Source organism: Chelmon rostratus, chromosome 6, assembly GCF_017976325.1.
Source record: "Chelmon rostratus isolate fCheRos1 chromosome 6, fCheRos1.pri, whole genome shotgun sequence".
In the NCBI taxonomy this organism is placed as follows: Eukaryota; Metazoa; Chordata; class Actinopteri; order Chaetodontiformes; family Chaetodontidae; genus Chelmon; species Chelmon rostratus.
The window spans coordinates 28264480-28282664 of NC_055663.1; the positions used below are offsets into that span (position 1 = coordinate 28264480).

At 43.9% G+C, this 18185-nt stretch overlaps 3 protein-coding genes across 4 annotated transcripts; all 3 read left to right on the top strand.

The window, feature by feature from the left end:
• The first annotated feature begins 222 nt into the window (after window positions 1-222).
• zgc:101783 (uncharacterized protein LOC447883 homolog) lies at window positions 223-6644 on the top strand. 2 transcript variants are annotated; one of them, XM_041938776.1, is made up of 10 exons: window positions 223-356; window positions 998-1036; window positions 1590-1673; window positions 2099-2167; window positions 2263-2371; window positions 3806-3864; window positions 3946-3996; window positions 4075-4159; window positions 4867-4993; window positions 5448-6644. In XM_041938776.1, exons 1-10 carry the CDS (start codon window positions 338-340, stop codon window positions 5535-5537), a joined length of 732 nt encoding a protein of 243 aa, XP_041794710.1. In that variant the 5' UTR covers window positions 223-337; the 3' UTR covers window positions 5538-6644. The 2 variants fall into 2 exon arrangements, with proteins under 2 accessions (XP_041794710.1, XP_041794711.1); XM_041938777.1 differs by lacking the exon at window positions 223-356 and adding an exon at window positions 378-875.
• Window positions 6645-7326: 682 nt separating this feature from the next.
• Window positions 7327-12104, top strand: actr6 (actin related protein 6). Its single transcript, XM_041939242.1, has 11 exons — window positions 7327-7644; window positions 8505-8622; window positions 8717-8785; window positions 8932-9055; window positions 9875-10010; window positions 10100-10156; window positions 10292-10390; window positions 10615-10693; window positions 10812-10983; window positions 11298-11436; window positions 11595-12104. Exons 1-11 carry the CDS (start codon window positions 7577-7579, stop codon window positions 11722-11724), a joined length of 1191 nt encoding a protein of 396 aa, XP_041795176.1. The 5' UTR covers window positions 7327-7576; the 3' UTR covers window positions 11725-12104.
• A 1401-nt stretch (window positions 12105-13505) lies between these two features.
• sycp3 (synaptonemal complex protein 3) lies at window positions 13506-16969 on the top strand. Its single transcript, XM_041939632.1, has 8 exons — window positions 13506-13650; window positions 13754-13835; window positions 13961-13995; window positions 14419-14536; window positions 15074-15173; window positions 15998-16096; window positions 16337-16441; window positions 16916-16969. Exons 1-8 carry the CDS (start codon window positions 13524-13526, stop codon window positions 16967-16969), a joined length of 720 nt encoding a protein of 239 aa, XP_041795566.1. The 5' UTR covers window positions 13506-13523.
• Window positions 16970-18185: the final 1216 nt, after the last annotated feature.

Here is an 18185-nt window from a genome sequence, read left to right on the forward strand (position 1 = left end):
TAAGATGATCAGATTATTGATTATAGCCTGACCAGATATTTGATTTTTTTTTTTTAAGGGTCATTTCATTATTGGAAACTGTACAAATTCTGATAAAGACACGTTTATCCATTTTTTTTTTTTTAATCTATTCACTGTGTGACTTCAAATACTCCTTCATGTCTTGACAATGTTATCAGCACAGGAGCCAAAGAACACCTGGTCTGGGTGCAGTTAATTGGGTGTAACCAGGCTGTCAGGCTCCGGGACGTGGAACAGGATCGACCTGTTTGCCCCCGCAGCTCCAGGAACTGATTGCTTCCCGGACTGAGAGGCAGCAGGGTCGGACATCAGAGACATGCTCACCGTCAGAGTGGGTCAGTGCAAGAATTGATCTATTTCTCTGCTTTAATTTCTCTCTGCTGGCGGTGATCCAGCTTCTCTGAGCAGAACGCACCTGCACAGGTGTTCATCTGTTACCTGCATTCTTCTGTTTCACTTTGTTTTGATAATTAATGAATCATTTCAGTTAAAATGTCAAACATCCACGTGAAGATTCTCTGTTTTATTTCAGAATCCGCTGAATATCTTTGGGTCTGTGTCTCCTCAGTTGTGGGAAATTGTGATTTTTACGTTCTGGTATTCGATGTCTGAGTTGCTGCTAAAGCTGAAACAGTTTGTTGGTTCATCCATAAATTAAAACTGACAGCTAATCTGATAATAATCAACATTTACGGCGTGAGAATTTGCTCTGTTCTTTGTTTAGTGTGATCGTGAAGTGTTGATTTAACAGAATATTTAACTTTTATTTCTTTGTAATTAATTTTTAATCAGAATGAACTAACACATGAGAAAAGTTAAAAAAAGGAGAAATTCATAAGTAAGAGACATAAAAGGTGAGTGAAATAATCTGAGTAAATGAGTTTATAATAGATTCATGATGACATTAACATGAGAGCAGATCTGAGACTGTTCAGCGGTCCTGAATCTGTTTGTTCCTGTTTTTCTTCTTTAACAGGAAAAATAAAAATGGCCAGAAGACAACACTTCAAAGGCTGTAAGTTTCTGTGTGTGTGTGTGTGTGTGCGTGTGTGTGTGTGCGTGTGCGCGCGCTCTATGTATTTCTGTGGTTACTTCCTGGTTGAAGGTGCCCTGGTGATGATGTCATGAAGTAGTAGAAATATGAGTAATAGAGCGTTATCAGAGTATTTACAGTGCAGATTAGCAACTTGGTGCATTAATATGCTGGATTTCATTGTTGTCACTGGTGAAGATGGAGCAGCGTCTGCTGTGGTAGAACCAGTCTAACCGGACACCTTCCACAACCAGGCAGTCATGAATTTGAGTCATTCATTAACTCAGCTGGTCTTTCAGCAGGAAGCTTCAGTGAGATCGGCTCAGCCTGGTTTGCCTGTGTGTCGTGTTACAGGACAATAAAAACAAACATGTTTATCACGCGGAGAGGCCTCAGATGTGATGTACAATTCATTTTGTCAGTTGTTCAAGAAGCAGATTTAACTGGATTCAGGTCAGCCTTTAGGACCGACCGGTTAGCATGACGACCGAAGCAGTTTGTGTTTTGACTGGTTGTCTCTGTCTGTCTCCTGCAGGGCTTCTGAAGTGCATGTTGGTGTTGGTGCCGCTTGTTGTCTTTATCACACTTGTCCTGCAGAAATTCAGCAACCCATTCAAAGGTACAAGAAGGAGCCTCGTATCCCACACTGCACTCTGTTATCAGTGTTCTTTAAAGCCACTGCTGGATGTGTGGAGACAAGAGACAAAGAGAAGGCTGAACTGTTCCTTTGCGATGATTAACTGATCTGTGCAGTATAAAACAGTATCATCTGCGTAAAGATGAATTTGACATTTACACAAAGTTTTCAAAGTCTGACACTGCAGGAACACATGAAGACAATAGAAGACAGTTCATAACAAGAAGACAGAAAGATCTTTATTTCAGGCTGTTGAAGCTGAACTTCAGCTTAACTTTAGACCAGGGTGATTTTATTCAAGCTGAACATGAAGGATGAAACTACAGACTTATTTCATCTTTCCAAAGGTGGTAGTTAGTGGTTGAGACCGTTTAACGCCTCTGTGGTTCTGTGACTCTCGTTTTCAGAGGATTGGCGTCGTTCTGCGGACTTTGACATGTCCAGTCTGATTTCCAAGGCGCCCTCCATACTCTCAGGTTAGTGATTAAACCTGATGAATGAATGAATGACGGTTGACTGAGTGAAGCTGACGTGATGGGGTGTTAATCAGTGTTGTGTGTTTCCTCTTCAGATGGATCAGCTGCTATGAAGATAGACTGTGCAGAGGATCACTTCAGCTTCTTCATGCACAGTGGAGCCGCTAACGTCGTGCCTCCAAAGATCTACATCCAGAACAACCTGTTGGTGTTTCTTCATGAACTTCATTTCCTGTTTGTTTTCCTGCTTTTATCTCACCTTGCATCTCCAGGCGGCATGTTTATGATCAAATATCTGCGGAACTAAAGGCATTCCCGTCAGCCTCAGATGGGCTTTGTGTTTACTGGTAATTAACTCCTGTTAGCATGCTAACACGCTCAGCTCAAATCAACCTCACAGAGCTGCTAGTAAGACTGTAGCCTTCTGGAGAGGAAGCAAACAAATCACAAACTGCTGGAAAGTAAACCTGCTCATCAGCAAACACAGTTTGAATGAGCATCCTGCACTCTCTCCCACAGTTTACCTGAAGCTGCTGAAGACAGGTTGTTGCTAAATGATGCTGTGGTCCTCAGGTGTCATTACCTGGAGCTCACAGTGACGTCACTCATACACTGAGCGGCCGTCTGGATGAGAATACGATTAGAAATGTGTCAGTTTAGATTTGATTGTTTATTATCACATTTTTATCGTGGCTTTGTGACCAAACAGCTGGATGTGATTCAATAATTTGACCAAATGATGAAGTTTGTCTCCTGAACACATGCTGGTGGTGCTGTGCCTTACCTGAGACGTTGTCCCAGTGTCCTCTATCCTTTGTCTTCTGTCCTCTGTTGCTCCTCTGTCCTCTGCTCCTCTGTTGCTCTTCTGTCCTCTGCTCCTGTGTTGCTCCTCCGTTGCTCCTCCGTTGCTCCTCTGCTCCTCTGTCCTCTGTTGCTCCTCTGTCCTCTGCTCCTCTGTTGCTCCTCTGTCCTCTGCTCCTCTGTTGCTCCTCTGTTCTCTGTTGCTCCTCTGTTGCTTCTCTGTTGCTCCTCTGTCCTCTGCTCCTCTGTTGCTCCTCTGTCCTCTGTTGCTCCTCTGTTCTCTGTTGCTCCTCTGTTGCTTCTCTGTTGCTCCTCTGTCCCCTGCTCCTCTGTTGCTCCTCTGTTGCTCCTCTGTCCTCTGTTGCTCCTCTGTTGCTCTTCTGTTCTCTGTTGCTCCTCTGTTGCCCCTCTGTTCCTCTGTTGCTTCTCTATCATCTATCCTCTGTCCTCTGCTCCTCTGTCCTCTGTTGCTCCTCTATCCTCTGTCCTCTATCCTCTGTCCTCTATCCTCTGTCCTCTGTTGCTCCTCTGTTGCTCCTATGTCCTCTATTGCCCCTCTGTCCTCTGTTGCTCCTCTGTTGCTCCTCTGTTCCTCTGTTGCTCCTCTATCATCTATCCTCTGTCCTCTGCTCCTCTGTCCTCTGTTGCTCCTCTATCCTCTATCCTCTGTCCTCTGTTGCTCCTCTGTTGCTCCTCTGTCCCCTGCTCCTCTGTTGCTCCTCTGCTCCTCTGTTGCTCCTCTGTCCCCTGCTCCTCTGTTGCTCCTCTGTTGCTCCTCTGTCCCCTGCTCCTCCAGCTGTCTCTGGGTTTGTTAGCTCATCCCGTGTCTTGTCTCAGGGTTCTTGGAGCAGCGCTGAACAACGCTGGATATGGAATAAACATTGTTGTGATGAACGGTGAGCTGCGCAGCAGTAAAGTTCTGTCCTCTGATTGTGACTCGTGAGGTGTCCTGATGATAAAATCTCTTTATTTAACAGGTAGAACAGGTGAAGTCATAAAGACGGGTCACTTCGACATGTACAGCGGAGGTACGTAGCGGCTGATTTTCAGATGAACGTCATGAAGTGTCCTGTGGTCACGTGGTTTGAGGTGTGTTTGTGTTGCAGATGTGAATCCTCTCATCGACCTCCTGCAGAGCATTGAGATCGGCTCTGTGGTGCTGGTGGCGTCCTACGACGAACCGTCATCAAAGTAAGCGTCTCCTCTCTCTGTGTGTTTGTGTCTCCAGCTGACGAAGTTCCTGCTAATTTAATTTTGAATCATTACGAATGAATGAGCGCCATCACTGACCAAACAAATCAAGTGTATGTGTGTATGTTTAGTCAGGTGACGACTCGAGAAACACAAACAGTCCGACAGGTTAATCCACTTTACGTGGAGTCAAGCTGACAGTGAACTCACCTGTGATGTCATGAACTGACAGCAGGTGACTGAGCAGCAGAAATCATTTAATCGCTCTCCTTCGTTTCCTCTTTCAAATCCATTTGTGTGACTTGTTGTTAGTTTGGTTTGTCTGATCATGTGACTGCTGACCAGAGATCAGCTGGTATCAAGAGGGTACAGCAGGCTGCCAGTGAAAAGCTCGTATCTCCAATGTGTTGATGTTGAAAACAGGCTGTTTTTCTGAGATACGAGGTTCTCACAGGACAAACACATGATGATCTTATAGAATATGATGCATCGCTGTAGATTAAACCAGCCAACAGGATATAAAGTAGTTCAAAAGAGCTCAACCTGAAACATCTACAGCAGTAAAATGCAGCATTAATGCAGCAGGAATATTAATCCACAAACATCAGAGATGATGAGAAACACTGACAGGAAACGTCTTCCTGCACTGTGAATGTGTGCTTGAGTTGACGGGACCCTTCGCTCTGTGTGCTGGCTGGTTTTAACAGGTTAAACAAAGATGCGAGGAAGCTGATTGCTGGACTGGGGAGCTCTGCTGTCCAATCACTGGGCTTCAGAGATAACTGGGTGTTTGTTGGTGGGAAAGGAGCAGCGGTGAAGAGCAACTTTGAGAAGGTTACTGCGACTCTTTTTTTCTGCTGATTCATGTGAACGTAAAGAACGTTTCTTTGACGATGATACAAGATTAACAAAAGGAACATTTCAGTGTTTGACTCTCGCTGATGTCAATGAAACAAACAGATGATCTATATTTAACTTTGCTGCTCAGGCTGTTTTATTTCTGTGTTTCAGCTGCTTCCAGGAACTTGAAATGAACAGTTTGGCAGTTTCTTCTTCTTCTTCTTCTTCTGCTTCTTCTTCTGCTTCATCTTCTTCTTCTCTGAGAGTCAGATCTTTAAACTGCCTCCACTCTCATGTCTGTACACTGAATATGAAGCGACAGCCAGTTAGCTTAGCTTAGCTTAGTTTAGCCCTACAAGGTCACATGACTTCCAGAGGCGATCTAGTTTCCTGTTGATGCTGGTTGGGTTGAATCGGGATCAGAACTCGCTCTGCTTGTCTGTTCTAGTACCTGAAGAGCGACGGCGCGACAAATATGTATGAAAACTGGCCCGAGCTCATCGAGCTACAAGGATGCATCCCCAAGTACCTGGAGTGACGTGCTGCTTTATCCAGAGCGACGTTTCATCTTTTAAAAGCAACAACAGGAAGATGAAGCAGGGGAAAGGCCACGTAGGACGGAGCAGATATTTGTCGAAGCCTGGTGTGTAAAATGATCTCTGTTTGAGCTGCTGGATGAGCCAGTTACTGCATCATTACCAGCACGTCCAGAGAAATCCAGCTGTTCTCTTCCAGGTGAAGCTCTGATGGAAGCCTGAACGCTGATTCACAGACTTACAGTCACCGTCTGTTTCTGTGACAAACAGAGGAAAAAGATAGATGATCGCTGCCCCACAATACCTTCATTTTTCAGGACTGTGTTTGATCATCTGCCTTCTTTACAGAAGAACTCAGAGACTTTAGGATGTCAGAAATCAAACGTCCTACAGATGTCATAAAAGAAGATGATAAAGCTTTAATTATTAACACTGCCACGTCCAGGTGTTCCCTCTGAAGGCAGGTGTTCTCCAAAGACTCCCCCTCTCCACCTCCCACTCAAACCTCCCAGAGACCAAAACTAAAGGTGCATTCAGTCGCTCTTTGTCTACTTGAAAAGTCAGAAATGTCCCATTAATGAATCAAAGCTCTGCAAAGCAAAAAAAAAATCCTTTAATATTGATTATCTGATCAGTATTGGATGCAGTACTTCTTTTTACGCCTCTGTTCACCTCTGTGAACTCAGCAGAGAAACTGTGTTTCACAGAGGAAACAGCTGGCAGATCTTTTCCACATATTCTGTCATACAGGGGGAGGTAATATAAACAGTTAGAATAATAATTTATGGTGATGGAATCGATTGATCTTTCTCTACAATCTGTTCACGCAATGCAGGAGCTCATTTATAGGTGGAAGACAGATTCTACTGAAGAAACAATGATAAAATGTTTACAGGCTGAACCTCCAGCAGAGACAGACTGTGACCGTGACGAATGTTCAGAGTATGGAGAGAAAAACGTCTTCTCTCAAACGACAGTGAATTAGCTCTTGTGATCCTGGGAAATGATACTGGGATGGTGTTTGTTACGTTTGTTCTGCTGCACTTATTCTATATATTATATCTTTATTTTTGTGTTCCTTTAAAAATAAAATAGTTTAAAAAAGCACATGAAAGCTGAAGTTTGGGTCTTTTGGTGTTCAAAGAAAGGCTGAATGTGTTAACCGATGTCTTTATATACAGTAGATGTTGTCATATTACTCTGTACTGTGCTGACTTTGCTGCTACTCATCACACCACTATGTAACTTCACTGGAGACGGTTCTTCACTGCTAGTTTAAGCACATCAGTGGTCGTGGATACTGTAGATGTATAAATAAGGTTTGCTTATATCATTATTGTTTGCTTGCTCTGTTTGTCTGTACTTATTTCTGTCTTTGTACTGCTGCAACACCAGAACTTCTCCATTAACCATCTTATGTCTGCTGATGACTCAGTGGTTATAGTGCTGGTTTACAGCAGCTGCTCAGAGTCTGCTAAAGTTATGTGTCCAGATGACATTAAATTTAACTCCGTAGAGAGTCATGATTACTAAAACCAGGGAGGATCACGAGCAGGAATTTGCTTCATTCTTCATGGCAGGTCAAGCACTAAATGAGCTGTTATAGATATTTGGTTCACATCATCAGGGATGATCTGTGTGGTGATGATGACGGTGATGCAGTATCTAGAGTTTGCAGTGCTAAAACCAAGCCTGTGCTTATTTTTAATTTCTGTTCCGCAGATTTTGCAGAGGACAAGAAATACACATGACCTGTTTCCGCCCGAACACTTTTCCAGAAGGACCCCAAACCTCGTATCTAATTGGCTTCGCAAACCACCAATGAACATGAAGAAAATGAGAAGAAGCTCTGATTGGCTGCCGCAGGGCCTCAAGTCTGCCGGAAACAAAGAACAAGAAGAATCTAATTGGCGGCGGGACAAGTAGCTCAAGACTTAATGGCGGAGCCTTGTGTTGCTGGAAGTGTAATAATGTGTTTTGTTGCATCAATCGTGGAATAAATTCGACTCGTTTATTTTGTGTGGTCATTCCAGACTCTAAAATGGCGACGTTAGTTCTGGACAACGGAGCCTATACGGCGAAAATAGGGTACAGTCAGGAGAAAGTCAGGTAAGTCGAGCCATGTTAGCAACGTGACTGCTAATAACAAACGGTGGGTAAGCTAATGTCGGTTCAACAAGACCACTCCTGATTCTCTGTGATTTAGAAACGGCAACGTTCACTTACACGGAGAAAACCGAACAAAAAACTCATTCAAAAAAATGTCGGTTTGATGTGTTCGATGGTGTTCAAAAGACAAACCCGCGATGCAGAACATCACTGAAGACTAAATATGAACCATTAAAACTAAAACATGAAAACTCAAACAGCGCGTTATTAAAGAGTCGCTTCATATTTTCACCTTAACAGCACGTTAAATCAGAATGAATGAACTGTTCCATAGAAGTCTCAATTAAACCCTGCTAGGTCTGCAACTAATGATTATTTTCGACATTGATTAATATGCAGATTATTCTCACAATTAATCATGTAGCCTATAAAATGTCAAAAACTTTTCCCAGATCCCAAAGTGATCTTTCAAATAGCTTCATTTGTTTAAACAACAGTCCAAAACCCAAAGACCTTTTGTTTACTCTCATAAATAGCAAAGCAAAGCTGCAGATCCTCACATTGAAGAAGCTGGTTGCAAAGCCATTAATTTATTATCAGAATAGTTGCCAATTAATCAATTATTCAATCCCAAGCAAGTTAATTGACTAATCATTGCAGCTCTTGTATACACTGATTTGCTATGCTGCTGCTGTTGTTACACCTTCTGTATACTTCACCTCTGCTCAGCTGGAAGCATCTTATCTGCTGAACACTGAAAGGAGGAGGCGGAATAAACAAAACTGTACGAGTTTGTGACAGACGTGTGATTGTTGAGCTGTTCGTATCGATTAACAGGCCTTCCTCTCTTTCTCCCTCAGTGTCATCCCAAACTGCCAGTTTCGCTCCAAGACGTCCAGATTAAAAACCTTCACAGCCAATCAGCTCGATGAGATCAAAGATCCGTCTGGTCTCTTTTACATCCTCCCCTTCCAGAAGGTGAGAGAGCGTCACCACGTGCAGTGGCTGCAGCTTCGCTGTCGGTCGGTCGGTTGATTCTTTCTCATTTGCTCTTTCTGTTCTTTCTCTTCAGGGTTATTTGGTCAACTGGGACGTCCAGAGGAAAGTGTGGGACCATCTGTTCGGGAAGGAGATGTTTAAGGTTTATGGTTTGCTTCATTTTGACCTTCACGAACACATTTCTGATCCCTTTTCGGTTTGTTCCTCCGGAAACACGGATACTGTATTTAATAGCATTGTGATGTCACCACGTGGTCCTCGGCCGGTGGCTCTGTGTTCTGGGTCCAGGTGGAGTTTGCAGACACCAGCATCATCATCACCGAGCCGTACTTCAACTTCTCCTCCATTCAGGAGTCGATGAATGAGATCCTGTTTGAGGAGTACCAGTTCCAGTCGGCGCTCAGAATAAACGGTGAGTCAAACTGTAGAGTCACGACACTTCCTGCCCACGTTCTACACGCGACAATCCAAAGTACAGTCTGTGACCGGCTATAACAAACAGCAGGTTGTCAATAAGCCATTTAGATCTGATCAGAAACTGATCTCCCTCGGCTCCTCCAGCTGTTAGCCAGCTGTTTCCCCACTGCAGTGCAGACCCTGCAGGCTGCAGCTCCTCCGTTTGACAGGAGCTGTTGTTGAATGTGATTGTGTTTGTGTGGAATGATGCTGATGCAGCTGTGCTGGTAGATGCTGTGTGTCAGAGTGTCGTCTGACAGCATCTGTGGCTCACAGACAAAAACAAAATCATCTTCCAGTCAATAGTTTCCAGCCTGTCTGGTTCTCTGCAGGAAGTCCCCACAGGAAGGTTTGCAGAGGACTTTTGTCCCCGTGAAAGTTTGATCCATCAGACTAAAAAAGTGTGAATATAATGAAGACAGTCTGAAGCCATAAAAACCACCAGACCCCCCCCCCCCCCCCAGTTCAGACCTGAGCTCATTCTGAACAACACTACTTTCTATTCTTAATTTAATTATTTGTGCTCTGACATTATTTTGACATGTTGTTAAACCACATCGTCTAAAAGAGACAGATTCATCATATGAGGCTAGAACGCTGTCGGACTCTCAATGGACAGCTACAACAGGCTTTAGTCCACTGGACTCCAGCGTAACTTCACCTCCTCCCTGTCCATCTCTCTGTCCTCTCTGCCCTGCTCTCTGTGCTGCTCTTTCCTCCCTGTCCTCCCTGTCCTGCTCTCTGTCCTCGTCCCTGTCCTGTCTGTGTCCTCCAGCCGGCTCTCTCAGCGCTCATCACTTCTTCCACACTAAACCCTCGGAGCTCTGCTGTTTGGTGGTGGACAGTGGATTCTCCTTCACCCATATCGCCCCCTACTGTCGCAGCAGGAAAATGAAGGAGGGCATCCGCAGGTCAGAGCACCGCAGCGCCGCCGTTTACCTGCAGCAGCATGAACAGTGATAACAACCGCAAAATGCTGCCGCTTTGTTCTGCCTTCCAGGATCAACGTAGGAGGGAAGCTACTGACCAATCACCTGAAGGAGATCATTTCATATCGGTACATCACCTCCCTCACCTTCTGCTGTTTGCTTTGACTTCGTCTGTGTCTCTGTCCACCTGTTCATCGTAATGTTTCCACAGTGCTTCTTTTCACAAAGATCAAATAAAAAAATCGTTGCTGTCTTCCTTCCAGCCAGTTACACGTCATGGATGAGACTCACGTCATCAACCAGGTGAAAGAAGATGTGTGTTACGTCTCGCAGCAGTTTTACAAGGACATGGAGATCGCACAGTAAGACACACACAGCGAGCAGACTGCAGGTCTGATGGAACATTTAATGCACAGACTGAATGTTGTGCTAGTGTTGAAGCCACTAAGCAGAGCAGTTTAATGTTATTCTGGCTCTGGTAGGAAAATCCACAGGTCTAAATCTCACCTGAAGGACCTGAAAGACAGTTTGTATCAGGGGTCTCTGATGAGGGGGATAACAGCTGTTCTGTGGGGTCTGTTGTCAGGATGAAGGGGGAGGAGAACTCTGTGATGAAGGATTACGTTCTTCCAGATTTTAGCTCCATCAAAAAAGGTTTCTGCAAGGTGAGAAGACATTTCCTTTCTTTCAGTCATCGTGAGTTCTTACAGAGTCTGTGCAGCACTCCTGTTATTTAACAGGTCTGCCGTCCTCATTGTCCTCTTTCGTCCTTCTGTCCCCCAGCCGCGAGAGGAGATGGTCTTCAGCGGAAAGTACAAGACGGGAGAGCAGATCTTGAGGCTGGCCAACGAGCGCTTTGCCGTTCCTGAGATGCTCTTCCACCCGGCGGACATCGGCATCCAGGAGATGGGCATCCCGGAGGCCATCGTGGACTCCATCCAGTCCCTGCCAGAAGGTCAGAGGTCACGTGTAGCAGCCGGGTGTTCGGATACAACCACTGCTGCTCGTGTCTTTGTGTAGACTAGAGCCTCGCAGCCTCACTCGTTTTATTTAATATGAAAATGTATTAATGACTTATCTAGAAACCATAAGACACTGTAGCTTTTCCTTTTTATTATTGATAGTTCAAACATCAAACAGCCTTTAGTGTTGCAGCTCATTCATCTGCTGTGTGTCCACATTCAGTTTACATGTTCACTAATGGATCATACACACACACGTCTGTATGTGTGAGCGTGAGACGCCACTAACGGTGTTTTCTGCCATCAGACATGCAGCCTCACTTCTACCAGAACATCGTCCTGACCGGAGGGAACACTTTGTTTCCAGGCGTCAGAGAACGGCTGGAGGCAGAGCTGCGATCGCTCGTCCCCGCTCACCTCCCCGTGTCCGTCCTGCTGCCTGCAAAGTGAGTTCGGCTCCACTTCCTGTTCGTCGTTCGGGGGTCACGGCTCGGACGCGGAGCCTAGCCGCAGGAGCTACGCCAGACACAACTTGTGCTACGTTGTCTGTGGAAAGGTTCGAAGGTAATGTCTCTTTAACGGTGTTTACTGTCTTGTCCTGCAGTCCCATCTGTTATTCGTGGGAAGGCGGGAAGCTGCTGGCCCACAGTCCGGACTACGACGAGATTGTGGTGACACGGGAGGACTACGAAGAGAACGGACATTGTATTTGTGAAGAAAAGTTCGATATTTGACTGAACTGAAACTCGTAGCCGACGATTCTTCTGTTATCGTGAACAACGAAAACGTCTGCGCCATAGAGATCGTTGTCATGGAAACCGTAACTCAGTTCTGGTTGACGTAAAGGATACACAGGAAGTAAAATGAGAACTGAAATAGTTTTTTTTCTGCAGCAGCTATGCTTGATGTCAGTGTGTTATATTTTTCTACATGTGTGTCTGTGCTGATTGGTTGTCTGTTACCTGTCCAGAGGTGTTGGAGCCAGCAGCCAATGAGGCCTGAAGCACTTCCTTTATTGCAGTCAGTAACTTCTGAAATGATTCGCCAGCAATTCACGAGTATGACTCAAGAAGTGTTAAAAATATTCCAACTGCCAAATAACATTCAAATAAGAGTCGACTCCTGTCTCTGTCTTCAGTCTTTATTTGTCTTTTATTGTTGACCACAGGTAATTTTTTTTCTGCCAATTCACTTCTGGAAATCTACAATAAACCATAAGTACTTTGGTCTGAAGCAACACTGGTTGATATGAGCAACGTAATAGCAGAAGTCTCTCCTGTTGGTGGTCTTAGTCTGGCCTTCTCATGTATCAGACCAGTCGTCCTCTCCGGACACGAGTCTCTCTCCCATTTCACTGTGAAATATTTGTTGGAAGTTTTTTTGGTAAGACATTGAGAAGAGAGACACATGGAGAACAACACAACAAAGGTTCATGGCCGGCGTCTTTGGTGTTTTTTATTTATACGATAATAGAGTCCACGAAACAAAAGGGAATCTGTCTCTGAGGTCCAAGCATGACGCTGTCTCAGAGCAGCAGGGTCTACTGCAGATATTATTATTATTATTATTAGTAGTAGTAGTAGTAGTAGTAGTAGAGTTGAGACCTCCTGTTTTAATCATTTTGTCTTAAATTGTTCAACTCATGTCTGTATTATAAGATCTACCAGCAGCTCAACGAGTGACAGCAGGTGTGTTTACTGTCTGTTACAGGATCGAATAGAAGCAGAAGACAGTTTGAACAGGGTTCAGTCATCTGATCTGAATGTGTTTGTAATAATGTGCAGCTTTGGACTGTTGGTCGGACTAAACAAACACTGTGAAGGCGTCACTTTGGCCTCATCGTCACCACATTTCTCACTATTTTCACAATGTTTCCAAACCGAACGATCGATCGATTAATGGAGGAAATAATCAGCTGATTGATCCAGAATGAAAAGAATCATTAGTTGCAGTCTAATACAAAATAGAGTGAAATGAAGCTCAACCAGCTCCAACAGTAAAATCTGCTGATTCGCAGTAATCTAATGAGATCAGATAGAACAGCAGAACAGTCACAGGGACATTTTACTGCATTCTACCTTTTAAGTAACATTTTCAATGAAGTACTTTTACTTGTAATGGATTATTCCTTAAGTGTGGTATTAGTACTTTTACTGAACAGCTGCATACTTCTTCCACCGCTGTGGTCCCTCACACCGCGGCCTCGGGCTGGTTGTGGCGGGAATAGAGCCGAAGTTGCTCGGTTAGCTTTGCTCAGTTGAGGCTAGCTTTATTCAGACGGAAGCACTGAAGCTAGAAGCCTTAATAGAGCTCCGCTTGACTTCAAGAATTAACTGAAATTCACCTGTGTCAGTCCGTTAATGGCATTCATCAAAAAGTAACTAGATCCATTAGCAGCAAACGCTAAGATAAAATTAGCGGTTAGCGTAGCTGGTTCATTAGCCGCCATTAGCAGAATCCATCTTGTGTTGTCCGATAGGTTGAGAAGCTGAAGACTGGGTAGCGTTTGGTACTGACAGAACAGGTAAGAAGAATGGCAACAGCAAGAAGACAGATGAAGAAAAAACAGCCCGAAGAAAAATCAGATAAAAAAGTATTTGACTTTACTGAAGAGGATGAAAAGAAAGAGCTCAGCGGGTCAGAGGAAGACGTCAGAGAGGGTACGTGCAGCTAGCTTTAGCAGCTGTTATCTTTTGCTAGCTCCTGTGTCCAGCTAAATAAATAAAAGGCCGTTAACTTGAATTTGACTGTTGCTGTCACAAGATAAAACCCCAACAGTGGAAAAGCTGGCCAAGAAGAGACCTGCAGCAGACTTTGAGGAGGAGGGGGCAGCATGTGCTGTGGGGTAATTTCACATCAGCTTCCTGTGGTTCTGCTTTGACAGCTGATGCTGTGCTGTAAGCTAACATTTGTGTCGGCTAGATGAGTCAATGTGTTTATGAAGTAATGTTCCTTTGTCCGCACTTTCAGAAATGAGGTACAGTCTATGTTGGAGAAATTTGGAGGTAAGCATCTTTGTGCAGGTGTGTGCCTGCTTGTTCTTCTCCTGATTAGAGCATCAGGTCTGGTGATATAACCCACATATGTTTTAATTACTGAGATTACTGAGCATTTAACATTAAAAAGAGAGAGAATATCAATAGAGTTTGCCACTGAGAGTTTGGTCATACATGTAGTCCCATTTAATTCCTATTCACCTGATATTGGTGATTTTATACTGTTTATAGTCTTTGTTGGACTGTTTGTGTTAACATTAACAGCAATACTGTGCATGTGAGCAGGTTGGCATAAACATGTTGGATTAGAAAACACTGTTCACTTTGACATCAGTGTCAAAACTCACATATTGCACCAACACCAGTATTCAACTCTGTTCCAGCTCGGTTCCTCAGTGTGACTGAAACTCAGAGCTGTTTTATTGCTTCCAGCTGATATCAGCAAGGTGATGCAGGCTAAGAAGAAACGCCTGGAGTGTCTGACGAAGAACTACATGAAGGGAAGCCAACACAAACTGGAGCAGCTCTGGAACAACTATCACACCCAGAGGTTTGACTTTCTCCTTCCTGTGACCTCAGGAAAACCACAAAACTGAGAAAACATGATGAAAAGTGTTGGTGTCTGTAGGAACTGTTGAGATGAGACATGAGGTAGTTGGATACAGTTAGTGATGACGATGATGACAGCATCATCCAGTACACACCCCCTGATCCACGGACTCTGGATCAGTACACACCCACAGCAGTGAGCAGTAACTTCAGGCTGAAAGGTTCATTCCTGACCATTATTTGGCTCATTGTTAATTTCTTATTGAAGAGCTCCTCCTCTCTCAGCGCACTCTTGTCGACTCCTCCTCCAGCAGGAGTCAGGTAGTGAGCACTCAGGTGTTCTGGGGGAGTAAGAATATCTTACTCTTGCTGCTGTCTCCAACGTTACCAACTCCAGCATTAACTTAAATTATGAATGCAGGAATTTTGCTTGTAACGCAGTATTCCCACACTGTGGTATTACTATTTTTACTTAAGTAAAAGCTCTGCGTACTTCTTCCTCTGCTCTTTGCTTAGTTTGAAGTGTGTCTGTTTGCAGGCAGAAGATGACTCACCAGTACTCCCAGCAGGTGTCCTCTGTGCTGCAGCAGTGGGAGGCTGAAGCCCAGCGAGCTGAGGAGCAGGAGGAGAAGTTTAATGTTTGTTCACTTCTTTGCTTTGACGGAGCCGCAGGTTTCATGCTCTGTGACCTCTAGTGCTGCAGATAACAAATTAGGCCCAGTCATGCAGGGGTCATCACTGGATTTGGTGATGATTTTATTGATGTTAAACTTGGGTTGATCCTTTAGTTGTATTAACTCACAGCCTTATCCGTCAGAATGTTGTTAATTATCTTCATCAGTTGTTAAAAATGCTGGTCTGATCTTGGGTTGTTTATCATCGTCTTTCCAGTCTGACATTGACTGAAAACTCACTCAACCGAAGCTGTGATCAAGTATGTGTCCTGCCACCACAAGCCAGTACACAGTGAGACGTATCCACCACCTGGATCAGTTAAAATCAGTCAGCCTCTTGAACAGAAAAAAAAAATGCATGTGATTGATTATGTTTTTGGTTTTGAACAGAGTATCACACTAAATAAATGAATAAAGTAAACAAGGAAGAGCGATTGAAAGGGCGAGAATTAGTCTGCTTTCACTGAGGACACGCAGGACATGTCGTCTTGTTCTCTGCCAGTTTGTGGCAGCAAGTGAACTAAAGCTGTTTAGTTAATCTGACACTGAAAAGGGAGAAAAACCACCACCATTCACTTCTACTCCATTGACTGTACAGCTCAGAGGGAAATGCAGCATAGAAGTTCTTCCTCCAGTGCAGTTTAAGTTAAACCGTTTGCTTTAAGATGTCCTGTCATTTCTTTTCTCACTTAGTCCACATACACATGTTTGTTGGTGAATCTGAGTGATCACATGGATATTGTCCCCTCACAGAAACAGAGAGTCTCTGTCAACTGTTTCCTCTGTAGAATCTGTTCAGACAGCAGCAGAAGATCCTGCAGCAGGCCAGAGTGGTGCAGAACCAGAAGCTGAAGACGGTCCGACAGCTGTACGAGCAGTTTGTGAAGGTGATGATGTTACATTCTTCCTCCTGCCTACTGTGGATAATAATCCCTGGAAAACATTTCATGAGCTTCACACCACAAGCACATCTTTTCAAGTTCAGGTAGTGTTTGTTAGCTGTGCTGCAGCGTGATTCATGTCAGGATCGACAGTATGAGTGATCTGCAGGGAGGAAATGAGGCGTGTTTGGCTCTAACTCGCCTGAATTCTTACATGAAGAAGTCAAACTTCTGTTTTTCCTCCAGAACATGGAGGACATGGAGAAGAGCCACGATGCTTTCCTGCAGGGGGCGCAACAAGAGCTGAGGAAGGAGATGGCCACCCTGCAGAAGAAGATCCTCATGGACACAGTGAGTGCAGAGTCGAGTCAGCATGATTGTCTTTCAGTCTGCAGTTTGGCTCACAGAGACGTCGTGATGATGCTAACCAGCTTAGATATTTGGCAGTCAGCAGTTTTTAAATATATATATATATATATATATATATATATATATATATATATATATATATATATATATATATATATATTATGTATAGTTTGTTCTTTATAGTCTTATTTTCACTTATTTCACTGTGTGTAATGCTGCTGCTGCACTGCAATTTCCCAGCTTGGGATAAATAAAGTATATCTATCTATCTATCTATAAAGTTTAAATGTGGGACTGGTTGTTATTGACAGCTATTACAGCACGCAGTAATAGATCACATGGAAGAAAATTAGAGTTTAAGTTGTGCTGATGATTCAGTAAAATATTAGTGTTTTTGTGGCCACATTAACAGACACTAGGTCCACGCATTCATGTTGGTGATATTTGTTTCCACAGCAACAGCAGGAGATGGCCACAGTCCGTAAATCGCTGCAGTCCATGCTGTTCTAGACTGCTGTTACCACGGCAACAGAGCTAGTTCCTCTGCATTACCATGGTTCCTCTGGTTGTAATCCTGTAGAGTTGTCATGGTTGCATATTTACTGAGTTGCACTTTGACTGTGTTCTTTGTTCCGATGCAGTTTGTGATTTCAGCCACTTTTTTACTTGGTTAATGTAAATATGAATTGTGTGTTCTGGCTCTTCCAGCTGAGGTGTGTTTCCGTTCATTCTGCAGTTAGTCAGCAGCTGATTTTGTGTTATGAAAAGATTTAACAGTTTCAGGGTTATTTATATTAGAAACAAACAGAATCTGTTTCTGATGCTTTGTATGAATTCATCGGGAGGTAACTGATGACCAACAATTCAAACTGAAAAATGTTGAACCCGGAAACATCTCGACCCTCTGAGAGAGAGTAAGAAATAAACCATTGTTGTTGTACAGCCCAGATGGTGAACAGTCTTTCATTTTTAAGTCATTTAGTGTTGAGAGATCAGTGTCTGAATCTTGAATGTGAAGTGTTCTGTTACACTGCAGGGGGAAATAATTCAGTTGTTATAATTCTACATTGAGGCAATAAGATGTCTCAATGTATAATTAGATTAACTATTGAATAAACAACCACCTTACCAACAGAATATGGGCCAATTGTAAAACATCCAGGTTTACTGATACAAAGGTCCCACTGCACACCTGCCTGCTGGGGGCCCTTTACTCTCCTGGCGGCTGACAGACTGAGGGTCTTCATGGGTGAAGTCTGCAGGTGGAGCCCTCATGCATGCTGGGCAGACTGGTTCCTGACCTCAGACTCGTCACCATTCAAATAGGTAATAGATTATAAGTCGTGACGTGTAATCCAGCTCCACCCCAGGCCCCACAGTGTCGACATTAGACCCACACTGACCACGCGTAGCAGACGCTGCTGCTGTACAGAGAATGGTCCGAGTTTGTAGTTTTAGTTCAGTGTCTAGTTCAGATCTTTGTTTGTCCTTGTGTTTTGGGTGTCATGTGTCATGTGACTGCTGTAACACTGCAAACTCTAACTGACCACACAATCTAAATAAAAATGTCTCCACATATGAAACGCTGACCTGCGTATGTGGGAACAGTTTTTGTAGCCAAGCCAAATGTCTAGGAAACAGAAATACGAGGTCGTGTTTGTCAGGACGTTTATTCTACAAGGACCTGATATCTGTTCACGGCCAACTCCCAGCTCAATGAGTAGTT